General features: G+C 39.5%; 1 protein-coding gene across 1 annotated transcript; it reads left to right on the top strand.

Moving 5' to 3' along the window:
- Positions 1-610: 610 nt before the first annotated feature.
- EGF (epidermal growth factor) lies at positions 611-19,951 on the top strand (the record flags this gene model as incomplete). Its single annotated transcript, XM_010015361.1, has 13 exons — positions 611-735; positions 3,167-3,289; positions 4,503-4,628; positions 5,641-5,777; positions 7,697-7,845; positions 9,434-9,538; positions 11,324-11,547; positions 14,378-14,545; positions 15,286-15,435; positions 15,889-16,038; positions 16,754-16,870; positions 17,890-18,015; positions 19,832-19,951. Coding segments are annotated over exons 4-13 (1,384 nt in total), but the record flags the coding sequence as incomplete, so codon positions are not given.
- Between the last annotated feature and the right edge of the window lie 1,358 nt (positions 19,952-21,309).

Genomic DNA, 21,309 nt, shown 5'->3' with positions numbered 1-21,309 from the left:
TATTTTATTTATATATTAATATATTATTTATATATTAATAATAGATATTTTCATTAATCACTTTTGGAAGCACCTCTTTCATAATGTGATCAGATTTAAAAAGACATAACGATATCAAAATTCCTAGTTTACAGGGTTCGAAGACCTGCCTGAGCAGCATCCATCCAGTTCTCAGGAAACTCACCAGGATTGCTTTCTGAGTCTCAACTTGTAAACTCCTCTTGGGTTTTGAGAATTTTACTTAAGTTATGTTGGAGCCAAATTTTTTAGAATAATTTTTTGTCTAAAGAATGTGTCTAATGTAAATTTTTTCTGCTGTAAATAGTATTTAACTGGCACTGGAATCTCTATGGGAAAACACGCTTTTAAAAATCCTCTCGGAGCCTATGCTGGACACATGCAGCCCCAGTAGGTTTTGCTAGAAGGTTTTTAAAGCTTATTTGAATAAGGTCTGCAAGCTTGCTTTTATACCATTTATTAGGAGAAACTTATATTTGTAAAATGAATGAGTAAAAGAGGTACTTTTTGAAGACTGTTAGTTTGTTTCACTAATCTATTCCTTGACACAGGCTTATGATGTTATTCTTACACAGCAAGTGCTTCTTTTGTCAGATATCAATGAATGTGGCTTCTGGAATCATGGCTGTACTTTGGGTTGTGTGAACATCCCTGGTTCCTATTACTGCACCTGCCCGAGAGGTTTTGTTCTGCTGCCTGATAGGAAAACTTGTCATGGTAAGTAGCAGAAATACATTAACGCTTTCAGTATGATATCGGAGAGAGTCCTCAATTAATACTGGAACTGCTGAAAGTTATGTGTGTTGCATTGCTCACTTCCAATCCCTTGTTATGTAAGCAGGATCAGCTTAAACTGAGTGAACCAAATTCAGACGTCATGTTTAAGGAAGTGTACGTTACACATGAGTGATCAAGTGTGAGCCTCTTCAGGAGCAAAAAAGAAAAAAACAGAAGAGCCAGGTCTCCAGAGAGACCTCTTTGCTCTAATTAGGCTCTGTGACACATTCCAGGTGGATAAGCAGTTACACCTTTCTACATGTGGTCTCTGAATTTGGCTTACTCTGGCTATCCCACATAAGAATTTACAGTCTCTGAATGAGACTGTGCAAATTAGATGCGTGTTCATCTGTTTACAGCAAATAAGGCAGACAGAAGTACTCATAAAATTGTTTATTCTGGGGATCTGCTGCATCTGTGTGTTTTGTTTTGTTTTGTTTTTTTCTTTTATGAATTAATCTGTGTACAAGAAGTATGCCTGAGAGAACTTATCCGTATAACATAAAGCAAGATCTCTGAAACTAGATAAGTGTGAATAAATTAAATGCAGAGAACACAGAGAAGTGGAGGGAAAAAACAAAGATTTGTCTGTCAGTAAGCTTTAAGGACCGTATTTTAGGCATAGTAAGAGGTGGAGGGTTTTTTCCCCCCATTGTGCAGCAGTGTGTATATTCAACTTACAAATGAATTAAGCCTTTCTGAAGTAACTCTAGAACATAAAATGTGATGTACATCCAGATTTTGAGATCTTGGGATATTACCAGTCACTTTTCTATTTCACAATGAAGTGAAACATAGGCACAGACAAAGATCCTTCTTCCTCGTTTCCATGGAAATAAAACACCGGTAAATGGCCCAAGTAGAAGTGCCAGTGCATACCAATGAGTTCAGTCTGGATCATGGCAGGATCAGGAACTAGGGTGTATTAATTATCACTACCAGAGACTAAATGCAGCCATAGAATCCAACAGACTCTAGCAGTCAGTCTATCTTAGACCTCCAAGAGTCATTTCTCCCTCTCTATTTAAGAGGGAGCCGAGAGCAGGATTCAGTGACCCAAACATGGGGGTCCACAGTGTGTGTGACAACTGCAGAAGGCAGCCAGATGTAACAGAAGACCTATGGGAGACCTGCAGCCAGAGGCTGTTGGGAGTTGTGATATCTTTTTGTGCCCAAAGCAATACTTAGACACGATGCAACTCAGTCCTACTCTGGATGACTAGCTTGAACTATATGCCTACACTTTGAGTGGCTCAAATTAGATAGAAAATAACGTTTTTCTGACACAGGCTAGGGATGCAGCATGGACAGTATAACTCCTTAACTACTGCAGCACAAGGCAGATATGTCACCAACCACGCAACTTGAAAGAAAGAAAGAGAGATGCAAGGTGAGAAGTCCACATGCTGACCAGACATTTTGGTGCTTTGTCTTCCAACTCCAACTCCTTTACGAAGCTATTCATCTAAAGCCACAAACTCTGGTCAGAAAAAAATGAGATCAATTTCTTGACCCTCTTCACTGTGCTTAAGGGGTTAGAACAATCCAGTCCACAGTGCAGTTGCCATGGAGAAGCAGTATTTGTAACAGCTATGCACCACTTAAGCCAGTGTATGTAGCTGATTCAAAGCGGCAGCTGTGGGAAACTTGTATTTGTTCCAGTCTTCCAGGGGTGTTGCCATATGGCACCAGAATTGCCATAAAGAGGCTCAGCACTGCGATGCAGAAGGTGGAAGGAGCATATCCTGTGAAATTGCATTAAAGAAATACTCAGAAAAATGCTGGCATTCCAACAATTGGAAAGCAAAGGAAAGCTATTGCCAGGTCCTCAGAGGATTTTGCCCTTACAGCTTTAACCATTGCTACTAAGGAACATAGCTTTATGTCTGGAATATTCATCTCCATTTTTTCTTGATTCTAGATCTGTTATCCTTGAAGTAGTAGGAAAGTAGTTTTTCCCCAGTCCCTTTGAGTTTTATATGTATTCTTTCAGTGTAACTTCCTTGTAGTTTTCAAAACTTGATCTATTTTTGATGCAATGTGAAAAAGAAAGTTTTCTAAGTTATTTCTAGTTTTATAATGCATTCCCATACAATTTGGAAAATTTAAAGCTCATCAGCATAATGGCTTCAGGACCCAGCAATTCTGTCTTGCTTGTTTCCTATAATTCAGAGAGGGTGAAAAAAAAATTGGAAAAAACCAAAACAAACCACAACAAACCCCAGAAAGACCACAGGAGTGTTACACTCTCAACACCACACTTTGATTATTTGCTCTTTTCTTGCTTTTTCTGTGCTACCATCTCTTTTGGGGGACTTTGTAAAAATTTTTATTATAATTTAAAATCCTTTTCCCCTTTAAATTACTGTAGAGCTAATTTCCTGTACAAGTAACAACACCGAATGTAACCATGGTTGCCTTCAAACATCTAAAGGGCCTGTTTGCTTTTGTCCTGAAGGATCTGTACTCAAAGTGGATGGCAAAGCATGCACGGGTAAGTAACATTTTTTCTAGCTGTATTGACTGCCAAGCTCTGTTTATTCTTGGCACCGAGAGCCAGGAGTGAATGAAAGCCTTTTACACTCATTTTGCATGACTGCAAATGATTGTACAAGATAGGAGGCAATGGAATGTCAGGCGCTTTGAGTGCTGAGATGAACAATTTCTATCTTCATTTTTTAATAGATGTTTCTTAGCAGTAACATCCGATGTTTGCAGGCCAAATACCTTTGTTTTCAGTGCAGATCAAGGCAGCTCCCAGATGTTTGTTGCAGGATATATCTAAAATTTGTATTCGGTTTGGGTGAGATCTGAAGATGACTTTATTGACATCATGCAACCCAGGTTCAGAGTCATTCTAACTTACAACAAGTTCGTCTGATTACCCACAAATGGAATTTTTGCAGTCAAAATATTAGAAAATGCTGCAGCCAGTAATCTGTCATTCGCCATTCCAGCAAGCTTTCCAAATTCAGGGGACTGTAGCTTTTCAATTGTATCTTTACATGCTTAGGGGTCAAAATAGCTCCATTAATGCCAGCCAAACACCTTGAAAAATCCCCTCTCCCTTTTACATCCCTTACATACTGTGGAGTGTACTGTATACATAGGTTCAGTCAGTGTTGCTGTTTTGTTAGGGACACTCCACTGAGGAAGCTCAGGCTGGCATTGAGGCTATAACAATTGTACAGCCCCAAGAAGAAAGAGTAGTTTCTTTTTGTATGAAATCTTGGCTTGTGTATTAGAAAGTATCAATTCATCCTCCTAGTCTAACTAACTTCTGGGGAGAGAATGGCATTAATTTGCTGTTTCCTTTGCATGGAGTGCAAAGTCTGATAAAATTGTTATGTTATTGTAGATGAGGTGAGATTTGCATGGGAGAAGGAGTTCTCTGAAATAATGAAGACATGGAAGCCACCTTCATGTATATGCTCCCTTCCCCCCTCTCTTCCCACACACCCCACTCCGCCCCAATCTTTTGTTGTGAATTTTCAGGAAAAACTCTGGAAAAATACTACTGCTTTACTTTCACTTCATTAGATTTCTGCTTTCTGCAGGGAGTCTTTCAGTAAATCTACCAGTCACTGAGATGCTTTGCACTGTAGAAATCCTGAGCAGAGTGAATTGTTCTCTTGCTTATACCTCTGATTTTACATCATTTTTTTCTTAGAATGGCAAAGTTAAATTTTTCCAATGCTCTGTTTAAGGTTGTACATCTCCAGATAATGGTGGCTGTAGCCAGATATGTTCTTCTTTAAGCCCATCCTCCTGGGAGTGTGCTTGTTTTCCTGGATATAAGCTTCAGCGAGACAGAAAACACTGCACTGCTATAGGTTGGTATCTTGGTATGCCTGCAAATTTCTAACAATAAAAGCATACACATTTTAGAGTCCTTTAAAATGGATTGCGAAGGTTGGATCCATTTTTGCACTAGTTTTGGATTACTTTGTGAAACTTGGGAAATACTAGTTGCTTGGAAAAATAACCTATTTTGGAAATATACCAGAACAAGCAGCAGAATATGGTTCAGTCTCCCTCACGGCAGATTCAGTCTATTATCTAACTTCTGCATTTCACTCTGGGCTCCTGCACTGCAAAGGTCTATCTATCTGCAGTATTCAGGGGTTTGTGCTTTCATATAAATATGGGTGTATTTTCTGCCCAGCGTTTGTTACAGAATTGAGATTGAGTTGTCTACATTTGGAGAACAGGGCAGGGAATAGTCTGCTGAAGGACCTTTCCTACAAGTACAAGGATATTTCTCCCCCACTGGCCCCAGGAAGCCCAGGTATTTGACGTGCATGTTTGGATTTTTGGATTCCAGACCTGTCTGTTTCTTCTGAGAAAAGGGCAGACCCTAGTGAACAGCAAGGTATAACCAATTGCGTGAGAGCGAGGAGCAGAGAGAAGTTTGTGATTGTTTCTGGGATAAGGGAAAAGCTTTATTATTTTGAAACAGTATTTTTCTTGCTTTTACTGTGAAAAGCTTCACATATGTGAAAGTCAAGTGTTCTGACATTTATGGTGATGCTGTGAAATGCAGAGAGAAGATTGTCTTGAGGCTAAGTCACTCTCTGTTAAATGCAGAGGGACTAGTGGCTGCCTTTATCACAAATTTTGAGGCTGATCTTGGGCAAGGCACTGATGCTGAAAACCTATATTCACATTTATCTTTGATTTCTGAGGCCAGTGGAATGTAGGACAAGAGGCTTCATTTCTTTGTGCTTCTGCTCCTCATTTTGTCTGCTACTGTTACTTACTTACAATGTTAGCTAGGTAGTAACGCAGGCTACAGATCACTTTGAAACTAGTGGAATGAACATATGTGCACGTTTTCATCAACAGGTCCTAAGCCATTTTTGTTATTTGCAAATGGCCAAGATATCCGCCAGATCAGTTTTGATGGCATGGATTATGCAAGTTTACTTGACTGGCAGATGGGAATAGTCTTAGCACTGGACTCTGACCCAGTGGAAAATAAGGTAAGGCATTAAAAGTGAGAGGATTTTGAAGTGTTGCAAGGACAAATGGATTGGGCTTTCATGTGCCTTAACCTTTCTGCTGGCAGTGATCGGATTGCACGGTGTGCTGCTCGTTGTTCTATTGCCTGTCCAGAAGCACAACTGGTACAGGATGTCAAACACTAGTTGAAGAGTTTCATCCTTTACTCACTGATTGAATGTTGATGATGAATGTACATTGACATGGCTAATTCACAGAGAATTTGGATTTCTAAATTAATTTCAAGCATGATTTAAATTTCAAAGAACTGTGTGATTGATAGTTTTCTCCCTTAAGACTTCAGTACTGTTTTCTGGAAATACATTGTGGGGTTTTTCTTCACTGGGTAGCTATAAAAGCAACAGTATCTTTTTTTTTTTTTGTACAGCTAACTCCCACGATCCCTACTAAATGTAGGAGTAATCTTAACAAGAATTACCTCCCATGTCCTGACATTATTGAACAAAACTGCTGAACACTCACTGGACTTATTGCTCTTATGAAATATTTTCCTCATGTTACAAGATATTGCTGTTGGAAATGGGAGCCTCCTCTGCATAAACAGTTGTCTGTGTGGCTGCATCGCAGTGCCCTACTCCTTGCTGCAGAGTTGGGAAGAATAGGAGTTCACCCATGCTTTGCTAAATCTTATGTGGCAGACAGATAGATAGTTGGTTTTTTTTCTTTTTCCCATGGTGGGACTGGTTTACACTGTGAAAGCATTATAAAAGTATACTGGATGGTACAGTAGAAGCTGATGTGGAGCTCAGTTAGGTTGCTGGGTGCATCTCAAGGCCTGGATGGGCACAGCTAAACAAGTGGGAATGTTATCAGATCTGTGTTACAGGAGGATCATTTTAGGCACTTCTGGAACATTGCCTCGTGCTCCTGAAATAGGGCCCTGCTGGGAAACTAGCAGTTATTGGGTGCTGTGCTGAATGTAAATCATCTGCGTCGGTGACAGTGGCTGTGCACTGTTGTCCACTTCTGTAGAGAGCTCTGCATGACCGCAGTGTTGGCATTGAGGAGGTGAGGTGACACGCAGGTCGTACTGAGATGAGATGTAAGGTGAGCTACTGCTCAGCATTGCTCTGCGCTCCCATGGTAATTGAATTAGCTGTTTAATTCTAGAGGCCACCCTCCTGCTTTGTTTGACCGCATGGTTAGCATCAAAACAAGGTTATTTGTTTTGCTATTACCATTTGCAAAGAAAGCCTCAGCATTACTTTGCATATGGTTCTACCAAACAGCATTTGGCTCCCTCTGGGAATCAAACACGAGACAATTTTTTTCTCCATCCTTGGAAAACGCAAACTTTGTTTCCCCTCCAGCAGAAAGCTTTTATTTTCACCCAAAACTGAAAAGCCTCTTCTGGAAATGTTAGAGCTTTACAGAACAGAGACCTGATAAAACATTAAGTGCAGGCTGAAAGAGGTGGAGGAAAAAAAAATTAGAAACAAATTATATAACTCCTTTCCTCTTCCCAGCTCCTTGACACACTACTACTCTCTTCTCCCTATTCCTCCCTTTTTAAAATGAGCAGCCAGTGAAATAACATGAGTGCTTTTGCCTGCTCCTACTTTTGCTTCCTCAGCTGTGCTTCATGTGAGGTAGTTGTTCACTGAAACAAGACCATGAGATATCCTGAGGTCTTGTATATAGGGCAAACAGGATTTGCAGCTAAGCACAAGCTGCCTGTAGAAGTCATCCTGGTTGAAGGATAAGTGACTTTTTATTTGATCAGGGATCACAGGTTACCTGTGCAGCTTTTTTGTGAATAAGCAGTTCATGGAACTTTCAAGATGAAAAAGTTATTTTAGAATTGGAATTATTAGACAAAGGAAATGGAGCAGAAAGTGAGATGGGAACTAGTAACACCTCATCTGTTATTTCTTTACAGATTTACTTTGCCCACACTGCCTTGAAATGGATAGAACGAGCTAATCTGGATGGCTCAAATCGTGAAAAAGTTATTCATGAAGCTATAGATATACCCGAAGGCCTTGCTGTGGACTGGATTAACCGTAAATTGTATTGGACAGACAGAGGGTACATGCTCCATAGTGCATTTATGTTGAAGCATGCCATAAAATATTTTGAATAAATGACTGGTGATACAGAAATAGCTGAGATATCACTCTAAATTCAGGAGCTGTTCACATTCTGATTGGGTAGCTATAATCTCAAGCATATACAGTTGGAAGGTTCTTTAAAACTGAAATGCTGGAAGTTTACTTTGAGTCTGCTATTGTATTTTTGTCTTTGTCTTTCCAAGAAGCAAGGGTTTGGACTCAGTTGCAAGGAATCTAAGGCATGTACTGCATATAAACATACGCATATGTGCACATGTGCATGTGAATATATATGTATACACTCGTATTTATATATACACTGCATGTGTGTATATCTAGGTATACCTTTATATATATAGTTAGATAAAAATATTGAGTATTACTGCACCGAGTACATCTTGGGCAGAAGTCAGCATTGTTGACAGCTGCAATCATGCCCCTTTAAGCTAATGGAGAGCCTTTGTCAACTGTCTTGAGTAAAAGAGGAAGGATCACTGGCAGACAACATGACTTCACGTTTCAACTGGTACCTAACCTTACATACAGAGAGAAACAAAATTGACCTTTGGTGAAAAGGCAACATGAGATCAGAACACATAATGAAGACTCCTTGAATAGCAGTCATCATGTTTCAGTACGACCCATTACTTATGAGTCAATAAAAAGTGGGTTTGAATGTCTAGATCACACTCCTTCTCACTTTTATATATGCTGCTAGTCCACTTCCTTGCTATAATGTATAATCTTGTCTACATGATTGCGCTCCTGGATAAACATGACAGTGCTTCTTCTGAAATGGGAAATTGTGGTGCTTGTCTCTGTAAAGGAAAGGTCAAGGGTGAAGCTGTGAATTTTTAATTTGCCACTTCCTTCTCACTCGCTGCATTTGTTTGTATTCCCCATTTGCACAAATATATTTCTCCTTCCATCTTTGTGCGGCCTTTCTTTGCAGGTTCAGAAAGGCATGGAAGGCTGTAGGCTTGCTTTCAGGTAGAGCCTCATATTTGTTTGACAAGGTGAAGCTTGTAGCAATAAGTACAGTTTTCTGAAAAAAAGTTGGATTGGGAGACTGGCAATGTATATTCTGTACATGACTCTGCCATAGATTTTATGAACCCTTTTTATCATAAGGACGTTAGCTTCATTCTTTCTTGTAAAATAGATAAAATGCTTGGCTATTTATGAATGAAAAATTCTATGTAAAAGTGGTATTTTAAAAAGTCTTTATACATTTGATAATTCAGTTAGGAACTAGTTTTCTGCCTGACTCCCTTTAAAGCCAACATTTATCTATTAGCAATCACTTTCAACTCATTATCTGCCCAAAGGAAGAGAACTTCACGTATCCTGCAGAACAGCAGGTATTTTATCATCTGGACCAGATAATGAAGCTGTGACATGAATTACTTGTTGATAAAACTACTAGACATCCCACATCAGGAGGATTATTTTCTGTCATTGCAAAGTTATTTATTACAGGTTTTGTGCTAAACTAAACCAATGCAAAAACTTGGTACGTTAGGTAATTAACAAGATAGGACCTAACAGTGCTGTGTGTGTTGCAGGAAGGCATGCATTGAAAAGAGCAATCTGAATGGAATGCAAAGAAAAATGATCATCTGGGAGGATATCTCCCAGCCCCGAGGGATTGCCATTCACCCATTTGCTAAGTAAGGAGTGATAAATGTGGTTAATTGTGTCATACTTAAAAATGAGCATGCCAGTCTTGCCCTTTTGGCAGTCTAAAAGCGCACTGGTCTCATGTTATTATAGTCATTGTCTTGCAGAGTTGTGTGAACTGCAATGTTTTATTGCTGGGTTTCTTTAGTGAGTTGGGATGTATTAATTTCTCCTACGGATTTAAAAAAATTACCAGAAGCATTAAAAGATATTGTATGCTGTTTAAGCTAAAGAAATGCACAAACAACTGAAATTACCCTGACAGTTGTAAACACCACACTACAAACTTTGATAGTTCTGTATCTATTGTGTGAAGAATGTAGTTTTTAAGTTATTTAAACCAATGGTTCTTACAAAGGATTTTTTGGCCATGTTTCGGTTTTTGAGAAAACTAAACCAAATTTACTGTTGTGGAGGGTTGTTGATTTAAATGCATCTTATATCTTCTTACCTAGTGCTGAGATGATCACAGGAGATTGGGATGTTTAAACTCTTGATGAAATTCTGGCCATTTTAATTAATGGCAAAGTGACGTGGATTTCAGCCAATATGCCTGTAGTAGCATAATTTTAAATCTCTTGGGCTTTTTTCTTTTTTATCCTTTTTTTTTTTTTTTTTTTTTTTAAATACTCATATCCTGCTATAACTAAGTACCGATAAATCAAGAAATGAAACAGAGCTGGGGAGGGTGTTTTGTTAGCTTCACTCTGGACATATAAAAGACCTGAAAGAACTTCTTTCAGTAGAGGTTGAATGCGATAGAGACATTCTACAGGAAAACATTTAAGAACAGGTAGGTTCAGGGAGATTTGTCTATTAGAATTATTGGCAGAGGCAAAGCTACCCTACAAGGGGAAAGGGAGGGGAAAACATCACTAGAACGTTCCTTATTAGAAAGTTAAAGGTGAAGGGAGGAGCAGACATTATAACAATGTCCATAACTGCAAAGTCAGTATTGAAGTGGGATCTGAAACACAACTAAAGCTATTGAAAATGCTGGTCCTTGCATTGGCTACAACAAAACTGCTTAAATAAATAAAGCTAAGTGAATATGTGGGTGATTTCAGCAAACCTGACAGAGGCAGCTGCTGCCTGGGAAGACTGGAGTCCAAACTTTAGAAGTAATTTGTGGTTTTGGCTATCCCCATATTGAGCTGCCATCAAGCACTGTGTCTTCATTGAAAAATGGTATGCACTCAGCCAGTAACACTTAGGACCCTAGAGGGAGACCCTGAGAATCATGATTTTATGAAAAGAAGAAAAGAGGCTGGGCCTGATACTGGTTTATTAAAAAACAACATCAAAAAACCCACAATCAAAATAAAACCACAAAAAGCCCTGAGGACTCTTGCTTGCTTTCCATGGGTGGCAAGTAGTTTTGGTGCCATTTATTCATTGTTACACCCTTGTTTAGACAACGGGGGCTAATGCATCATCTTCTGCTGTCTGGGTTTGCTAAACTGCTATCAGCAGTCATGTGGAAGACACAAAAAGCAGATATGAAGAGCTGGCAATTAGCATAAGCAGGAATTGTTGTTCAAAGGTTTTGTGCCAACAGACTGAGGATTCTGCATAAATCCCAGTGTAATCACCTGGAGCCTTATGGCAAGTGTGAAAAGATCAGCAGCCAATATATTTGCTTGAAGCATGCAATTTTTCTCGTGTGCTTCAGGCCTGTATTGCTCTGATCTGACCTTTCTGCTTTGAAAGAACTCCATGGAGAGGAGGACAAACATTTGCTTACTGACTTCCTGTATGCATTTTGTTTTCTAAAGGAGATTATTCTGGACTGACATGGGGGTCAATCCCCGGATTGACAGCTCTTCATTAGAAGGCATTGATCGCCAGGTTATAGCCAGCACTGGTCTGGTGTGGCCCAGTGGAATAGCTCTTGACTACTTAGCTGACAAGGTGTACTGGTGTGATGCTAAGAAATCCGTGGTTGAGAGTGCAAACCTGGATGGTTCCGCTCGTCGAATTCTTGCACAGAATGATGTAGGTGAGGCTTTGGGATTGATAATTACCTACTGCTGCTTGTCAGTGTGCCTGTGTATCTGCATATGTGCATGTGAAAAACCAGCCAGTGGCTGTGCTGTATATCCCACGCAACTCTGTGTTGAGGTTAATGGCACCAATTAGTTCTTCATTCTGTAACCTAGTTGACTTCTATTCATTTTAGCAAAAGGACACTTTTCTAACACTCTTTGCTTTTACTAATCAGCCACTTTGCGTTCTACAGACAACTTTTCTGCCTTCACAGTAAAATGGAAAGAAAATTTTAAATGCGGTTCACTTGTTCCATGCATGGCAGCTTAGTGTAATTCACGTTTTGCTGTGTTTGTTATACAGTGAGTTATACTTACATAAGCTGGAAGAAAATTAGTCTTGACTATTAAGGTCTTTGAACAACAAACCTGCATCTTCACAGTGTTGAACCCTGAGATGGCTCTAAATACACAATAGACACTGAATGGAAAATTGATTTATGCAATATGCTGGTAGTTGTTATGGCTGAAATTTCTATTTGTGACAAGTATCTGTGTTTTTCTGGAGTAAGAAAGCAGAAGTATTAACAATGAGGAACTGATGCTGTATCACATCTAAAGTAAACCATGTGTAAGAATCTTGTACATGGTAAATTAGTTTCTGGAGAGGACAATTCCCTTTGTGCATGATATCCTTCTGTGGACCATTTTGTTAGTGTGTATACAAGACATAGGCAGAATGAGGACTCTTGGCTCAGTATCATGATTGCTATGCGTAAAGATTTTACGATTACTCTGTTAAGCAGCTGCTGCTCTAGTCTGTGCTCTGGGAAGGTTTGCATTCATCTCCTAAGCCAGATACCCTCCTACTTGTTTGAAGCTGAGCAGAGTGAAGTCTTGAAGCAAGTAGTGTTCTGCAGTTCATAAGACATCAAAAGGCCTGGGCAGAGTGACTTCCCAGGATTCCTGTCTTTTCCCCTGCTGTGCATATTCTGCTCTATGCTCACCTTGAAACTGAGGTGCAAAGGAGGACCCTGAAGCCTGTTGAAAGTTTCACTGTTTTCCTCCACAAGGAATGAGACAGTGTCATATGGGGAAAAGACAGAGGAAAAGAGCTAGGAACACTGGAGAAACACAGGGTGTAGGAAAGGAGATGGTCTTGGAGCAGTGATATGGCTGTTTGGAAATGGGAGAAAAGGACATCAACACCTGTATGGAAAGAATGAAAATACAGACCTGTAGGGGTATTAATTTAGAAAGGCAGGGAGACTTGATATCCTGATGTTTTGCCAATGCTGTCAGTGAGACCAGAATTCAGCTTCTGTCCTTGGACAGCTGTGCACTGAAGGACGGGGAGGTGGTATCCCTTCACAGGCATTTAAGATGATTTATTTTTTTAATCACAGCAGCTCCCTCTAGTGCCCCGGTACTGAGAATTCATTCAGTACAGCTGCATGCAAAATAGTTAAAATTATTCCTGCCCTTTCACTAACCCTGTTTTTAGCTGTAAGTAAAACAGCCTGTAACAACCCACCTAAGGTAGTGACCAACACAACTGCTCCTTTTGTTGATGCAGTGGGTTGAGTTTGCACTCTTGCAAGAAAGGATTCATGTGGTTATTTATTTTCCTGATCCTACTATCTCCATCGATGACACTACACTTCTGTTTTTAATCCTTAATATATTTCTAAGTTAAGATGTTAAGGAATTGCTTATCAAAGTGGGTGGGGTTTTTTTTTGTTGATAGTGCATGCTATAGATCCTAAAATTGTGAGGATGGGGACAGTATCTAGATCTTGGGCTAGCTGCTCAAATTTCACAGAAAGAAAAACTAAGAACCACACTCCACCAAGCATGGTTCAGTGGAGGTAGTGAAGTGCTAACAGAATAACAATATGCTCTTCAATTTAACAGTTGAAGACAAGTGGAGACATTCAAAGAGTGTTGTGGAATTCTTCTCATGTAGGAGTGGGCTTTTTCAGTTTGTTTGTGATGTGTATTTAAGATATACCAACACATACTTCTTCTCCGAGGTTCCTGTTATAAGCAGTGTGAAGAAAGGAAGCTACTTGAATGCCCTATTGCATTCTGTGGATTACATTAGCTGTTACTGTTAGTTAGTTGGCTAACAGACAAGAGCTAACTAGTCACAGCCTACTGCTGCTAGTTGGCTGAAATGAGGAAAATTGACTCCCCTCTTGAATATTGGACTGTGAAGAATTGGCTAGTGAATGTCTGTGCATGTTTATATATACTTGTGGACTACTATATTGCACTTGTGTGTACTTCTGGCACTTGCAGAGATCACACAGTGGCTTTGGGGTCCTACCATGAGTCAGTGGCTATAGTGTGTGTAGCTCCCAGGCTGCCCTGTGCTGGTACACTTTTGCAGGACGATACATGCCATGAGCTCCTCTTCTCGCTGCTATGTGAAGACTGCAAAAGGAGCTGTGTACCTCAGCAACTCTGTGCTGGGCCACTTACTGGCAGAGGAGCGAGCCACTCCACTTCTGCAAGGCTGGTTCCAATGCTGCTTCAAGAAATGATGAGTCTGAGGTAGAAGCATCTTGTGAACTTGATCTGGTTGGAGGTCGACAGGAGTATAGAGATTGTACTGAGCCAGGCAAGTGTCATAGCCTCCTCGACTAAGAACAAAAGTAACATGTGCACATGGTCCATCATTCATGGACACTTATCCCTCCCCATGAGACATCAAAGTGGAGAAGTGGCTATGGCTATGCCACTGTGTCAGAAGTAGACCTGTATGCAGATACTGCTTTTGTTTACATGATTTCTTGTGTGTGTTCTACAGCTGTGGAAATGAGAAATCTGATTTCTTTGTAGGCCACCCTTTTGATGTAGCAGTGTTTGAGGATCATCTTTGGTTTTCTGACTGGGCTAGGCCATCACTAATGAGGGTGGACAAGAAGACCGGCCAAAACAGGGTACGTCTTCGAGGCAGCATGCTGAGACCCTCATCAATGGTTGTAGTTCATCCTTTGGCGAAACCAGGTATACTGCAAAAATTATGCAGTCATTCCCTTCCAGCCTCCTCTTGTTCACTGATATCAGTAGAATACATGTCCTTGGGGAGAGGATTATCTTCTCAGAAATAGGTGCTTTAAAAGACGTTGCATAGTAGGACTGGCATGTATTGAAAGCGTCATCTGGGCATGTGTCCCAGGAATGCTAACTGATCTTGTATATTTATGATCGTGCCCAAGAATAGGTGCTGATCAATTGCCACTAGGCTAACATAGTCTTCTAATTCCTATTTATCCTCATTTATTAGCACCCCTCACACATACAAATAATAACAAATGACATGGAGAAAGATTTTGTAAGATTTATTAGTTTTGGATCAAATAATTTGATTTTCTGTTTGGAGCAATCTCCCTGTAAACAGAAAACCGTAATTCAATAGGCCAGGATTGAGAGAAGGTAATCACAGGTTCCCTATGCCCTTGCAATGTTCTTTCAGGGAATGTCAGGACTTTTAATATTAAAGGAGAAATATCACAGTAAATTAAAGAAAAAAATGATGTATTTATTAGAGTATGTGAATCTGCTTCCTGCCATAGGCTAAGTGAGAACATTTATGCTTTACTATATCATCTTTTTTTAATCAAAAAAAAAAACCACCTCATTTTTGTCAGTCCTTACTCTTTCTCCAACTGCTTCAACTCTGCCCAGTAAAAAGGAGATGCTGAGAGAAGCAGCAGCTTGTTAAGTAACTTGTTTTTCTGCATTAGGGGCAAATCCTTGCCTTTATGAGAATGGAGGCTGTGATCAGATCTGTGAAAACAATTTTGGAGTTGCCCGTTGCATGTGCCATCCAGGATTTGAGAAAACTCCAGATGGAAAAACCTGTCATGCTCTGGATGCTTCCAACACAACAGCAGGTACATTCCTCCAGTTCCAAAATAAAAAGACACTCCTCCCTCCTCCCCAAACCCTTGAAGATCCTGACAGGATTGAAAAATATTCACCTTGACCTACATAACAAATGATGGCTTCTCTGAAGAGTGAAAACACTGCGGTGTTGACTTGGGACAATAACATGTTGTCTGACCATTGTAATTTTTCCCTTGGCATATTAGCAGTAAGAGATGTGTGCAGTGCTGCCAAGTATTGTGAGCAATGAGTTGCATTCCTTGTCTTTTTTATTTGCGAAAACCCACCAGCAAGTGGTTTCAGGAATAAATTGAGGCCAGAAACAGGCTAGTCTGGAAGGATACTGATGTTTATTTTAAAAAGAAATTACTATGGTTATTGCAAAGTAGACAAGTGAGGAAAATCGAAAGTTAGGTCAATAGATTTCAACGGTTTGTGTCACTTTTTTCTTGTCTTTTTAGGAAGTGTCTCTGTGCACAAGGAGGTAGTGCCAATGTCAGGGCCAGAGACCTTGCTCCGGAGAACACAAAACAGTGGGATATTCAAGAATACAGACAGTGGGGAAAGGCAGAACATCGGCTTTTTTTTGATGGCTGAAATCATGGTATCAGGTAGAATCTGATTTCTTACTTCTATTTACTGTGAGGCTCTGAATAGGTTTATAGAACAGAAAAAAATCATAGGCCCTAAAGGAAGAAAGGCTCAGTGTCAAGACTGTGGCATTCATGCTCTTAACCCTCCTACAAGAAGTTGGGTCTATGCAATTATGCCAGGTAGGACAGCTTTCTGGTCTGTTTCTCTCCATGTTCCTTCAACAGAACTTGATATTATCCAGGTCTAGAGAACAAACATTTCTAATTTGAAACACTTGTGAAAGTCTCTCCCTTAGAGTTTGTGAATATATAAAGTTCCTCAGAACAAAATCTCAGTAAAACCACTGTATTCCTCCTATGTTTCACAACACTAGACCATTAAATTATACAATAGGTTTTGTATACAGTATTCAGAAATCTTGATACTAAATGATATTTCAGCTCTATCTAGACAAAGACAACAGCCCTAATGATTGTACTGACTTGTCATCATTAACCCTAGAAAGCCAAGTTTCAAACTTTGTATGTTCAGGTTTTCTTAGTTTTTTGGTTCATTGGTTTGTTTTTTGTTTGTTGCTTTTGGTGTTTTTTTGGTGGTTTTGTGTTTTGTTTCTTTTTTTTTTGGGGGGGGTAGTTTGGTTTTGATTTCTTTTTTAATAATGTTTATACAGTACATTCTTTGATCTGTCCTCATGCATCTATTGGTGTTTTTTTCGTTTTGTTTATGCGGTAGATCAAGATGATTGCTCAGCACTTGAATGTTATATCAATGCAGAGTGTGTTTTGCTGGAAGATGGTGCCACGTGCCAGTGTTTGAAAGGATTTACCAGGAAGGGGAAATCATGCTATGGTAACAAAATATATTAATATAACCTTCTGGAAAACTGTTGACTGAGGGAGAGGAAGAAAATCTTTTTTCACATTGGCAGCTCTTCTGCATGAGCCCTCACAGAAAGGTCAATGGTACTGCCTGTTTTGAAAGGAATGATGAGTAGAAAGCATGTGAGATGGAATGGCTAATTATCACATGCTTTATTTCCCCTGAGTTCATATTAATCCTATTAACAAGTAATAATGGGGATAATGAGAATAAAAGTGTAATGTATTTATTTGTAAAAACTGCCTAATAATAAAAGCTCAGTCCATAGACATGATAGTTGATGTATAATTTAGAAGTATGTAGTAAGGAATCTCCTAAAATTAGTATTCCTGATGTAACATTTATATAAAAGTGCTGTTCTTGTTCCTTTCTAGCACCAGAAAGGTACTCTAATAATCAGACAACATGTGGCTTAGAGTGGTCTTCAAGTTTTTTGACTTGCATATTACATAAATGGAAGCACTTTGTTCTCCCATAAAGGCCAAGACAGGAAGGCATTAGAAACAGAACAATTTACCATTTGGTGTCTAAACATGGAGACTCAAAGGAGTCTATATTGCTATGGAAAGGAGAAAAAAAAAAGGAAGGTTAAATAGGTATAATTTTTTTTTCATTGTGGTACTTTTTTATCTTTTTTAAGCTTATGTGTTCTTTCTCAGAACAAAGTTTCTCTCTAAGTAGTGGTTTAGAATATAAGACTAGTTTTGAATAGGGTCATTCCCTCCAAATGGTATTTTTTTTTACAAAAGTGGTATTTGTGGAACCTCTAGATTTCTAGTTGAAAGTGGCTGATTGACTGTCAGGCTCTTCAGAACATCCTCATTAAATTTCATACCAAGAGAAGCCCTTGTCTTCCCATTTGCTTCAGTTGCATAAATGATAAGTAACAGCATAGCCTGAGGGAGATTCATGATGTAGACATTTCTTTTTATCGACTTACCTTATGGTTTCCTGACCCATGTGTCCCGCCTCCCTGTTTTGTCTCACAGATGTTGATGAGTGTGCCTTAAATATGGACCACTGTAATCGCAATGTTTCAGTCTGTATCAATACAGAAGGGGGCTACGTCTGTAAATGCCTGGAGGGCTACACTGGAGATGGAGTCCATTGCCATGGTATGGACATGTGTGAGGACTGTGCTGTGTCTGGAACGCTGGGGCAGGATGAATGAGAAAATGACATGTCTTATGATTTGTGCTAGCCTTCCATCAAGCTGTGAAGCTGTCATACAAGCTGTTCTGCTTCTTTTTGAAAAACCTGATAGGGGCATGATTCTAGACTCCTCTAGACATTCATAATTTCTTACTTTTTGATTCTTTCCTTCTTGTCTCAACTGTGGCAACCTCAGCAACTGATCAATATGCAAAGCCTGTAGTTGTCAGTGGATACCTCCTCTCAGTGTTTGCACTCTTTTTAGTAGCTATAGCAGAAGAGAGAGGAAGAATGAAGGGGAGGAGAGAAGTGGAGGTGAAGCAGTAGAGCTTTATTGGAAATCGTTGCCATGAATATAAACGAAAGCAGGTATTGAGTGTGTCATAATACTCATCAAATAATTCCAGGTCTGTTTAATAGGCATGAGGTTCAAGGTGTGACACTGATAACTTGAGTACATTTAGAGACTTGTTAATAATCAGACACACTGATTTTTTCCATCCAGCTCTAATGACAGGTCTTCAGTTCATTCAGTATATTTTGTAATGTTTTAATCTATTTTAGCTGTAAGTATCAAGGAACAGGATGCTTTGTCCCCAGTATTTGACAAGCATACAGTTTGTTCAGAGCTTTATGAGAGTCTTGGCTTCTCTCATTCTTTTCTCTTTCTTTTTTCCTTTATAGCTTAATTCAAAGCCCATTAAATGTGACCCAATTTTTACATAGTCTTTACTGGACTTTTGTTCTTTGACACAGATAAGGATGACTGAAAAATTCAGAACAGTATCATTATCATGAGCAGGGTGTGAAAAGTATCAGAGGCAGGAGATTCAAGAATGCATTCTGCCTACAGTGGTCAGAGATCCAGAGCTCATGTCTTTGAGGATGTTTGCAAGTGCAGACAGAAGTGACAAACTTCTCTTGCTGTCCGGCACCACCTACAAGGCATGTCCTCAGGCAGCCCTGGGCTCTCACTGTCTGTGCTGTAATTACTCAAAATGATTGTGGTACTGGTCATTACTATTCAAAACCAGTCCATCATCTTCCTGAAGCCCTTAAGTCCAGAATATGGTAAGATATGTTTTCACAGCATTTTATAAAAGATGTAATATTGTTATGATGTAAATAGAATTGAAACTAATTCTGTTTTTTCAAGCTTGATGACTTGAAATATACTATAAACCCCAGAAACTGGAAAGTGATTTAGTACTTCAGTTTTAGACACCTGCATTGCATACACAGTGTGCAGAGATGTGTCAGTACATCCAGAGATGGTACAAGATAAGTTCATATTGTGTTGTTGAAATCACATTTTTTTGAATATGCTGAAACAGTTTTGTTCCCATATTTTTGCTTTTAAAAGTGCAACTTTCCACTCCCAAACCCTTCTGCTGTCTCAATGCAAGAATGTCAACTGACAGTGCTCTAGTACTCATCTGGGGTGCCAGCTATGACTAGCAATGCCAGGAGAATATATCTGGTGCAGATTAAGTCTTCTCTTCAACTCTACTGTAATTATTACAGTTTACGGGGAAGCCTTTCCTTCCTTCTCCCTGTGGAGAGCTTCTGCAGCAGCATAGCATGCTCTGAGAGGCTGGAGAGGCTGTGATCTTGACATAGGAAATATGTTGGTTGCTTTTCTGTTACATTTACATGTGCAGCAGGAAGGTCTTTAATGTTTCCCCCAACGCCACGAGACTGTAATGCTGCAGCTGCTGCCCTTTTAACTGATGCTCTGAGGCATTTTGTTCTTCTAACTGCAGACTGTTTGGGTGACAGATATTGATGAGTGCAAGATGAGGTTCCACACCTGTGGAGAGAACGTAACCTGCACAAATACAGACAGAAACTTCACTTGCTCATCTGCTGATGATGCTTCTAGAACTAGCATCGGTTGCAGTGAGTAAATGGAGTGAGCAGTTAAATTTAAATGGCCCCTAACTAAGAACTGCACTCTTGGATAAATTGTTATACCTGGAAATTAAGGAAACCCTGTATAGTGACAGCGGGCAGCTTGTGGATCCATTTAGCATTACCTTAGGAGGCTGTTTTGAGGTGGGCTAAGGAGACCAGATTTGAGTTTAGTTTGGAAATACCTACATTAAGCTTTAATGCTAATTTTTACTGTCAAATGTAATGACACATCTACCTAACAGCCTTTACTTCAACAGAAGTGTTTCCTAGAGGTAACATTTTTGAAGGTGGTTTCAGTCTGTGTCATTTTTCAAACTCTCTGTGCCTTCTTTCCCTTTGCAGAAGACTAGCACAAGAACTCCATACAATTTAAGTGCCATTTGATTCTTCAGAATAAGCTACTCTTTCAGATCAAGTGGCTAATTTTTCAAAAGGGTTCTGAAACTCTTTAGAAAATCTGGTTACCAGATGGGAGCTGCTTAAGATTCATCACTAGTGACTTATTTGACCCTCATTTCAGGGCCTCGGTGTGATGGCAGCATTCTCTGAAAGCATGGAACTGAGTAGCTTATCATCTTACCCTGTATCAGCCCTCTTCATCAGGATGAATTTTACTCCAGATCTGGAGAAAAGATCTCCAGACTGTCTGAGGATGAAATGACACTGTGATTGTCACAGATCTGTTTCTGCAGAAAACCAGAAGGAAATAATGGCTTTTTAAAGTAGAACACCTGTCAGGATCCCCATCTCCTTTTCAGTTAGTTAAGGTTTCAGTAGCTTCAAGTGTCACTCGGGACACTTGAATTGATTTTAAGAGATGATGATTTTAAATGATGCATGACTTGGAAGTAATGCCTTCTAGGTCCCTCAGCTGCAAGACTGATTCCATGTCTTCAAGGGTTTTAACACATTGTTTTAGTTATTTGCCTAATAAGCTCTTTTAGCAAGTTGAAATTTCCTTTGTAGAATGCAGTCACACCTGGGGTTCAGTAAAACCATTCATCCCTTTCCACTCAGGCTTTTCGCCATGGCAGTTCTCCTGCAAATGAAATTTTAAAGAACAAATGTCACTGAAGGTCATGTTGCAATAAAACTGGTGTGAGTCATAAAAATGATCCCATAAAATGTATGAGAGTGATTAGGTGCATTTCTGCTCAGCCATACTGCCAGAAATTCTTTGCTGTATAGATGTTTGATTCTGATGTATAGATTTGCTGTAGCATCAAAGAAGGCAAAAAAGCGCTTCTTTTCTGTAAGGGCATGTCTGCACTGTAGGTCATTCTGTGCAAAGATATTAGAGGTACCTTTCATAGCATCATAGAGTCATAGAATAGTTAGGGTTG

This window comes from Nestor notabilis, unplaced genomic scaffold, assembly GCF_000696875.1.
Source record: "Nestor notabilis isolate BGI_N333 unplaced genomic scaffold, ASM69687v1 scaffold35305, whole genome shotgun sequence".
Taxonomy (NCBI): domain Eukaryota; kingdom Metazoa; phylum Chordata; class Aves; order Psittaciformes; family Psittacidae; genus Nestor; species Nestor notabilis.
This window is presented reverse-complemented; position numbering and strand designations above follow the sequence as displayed.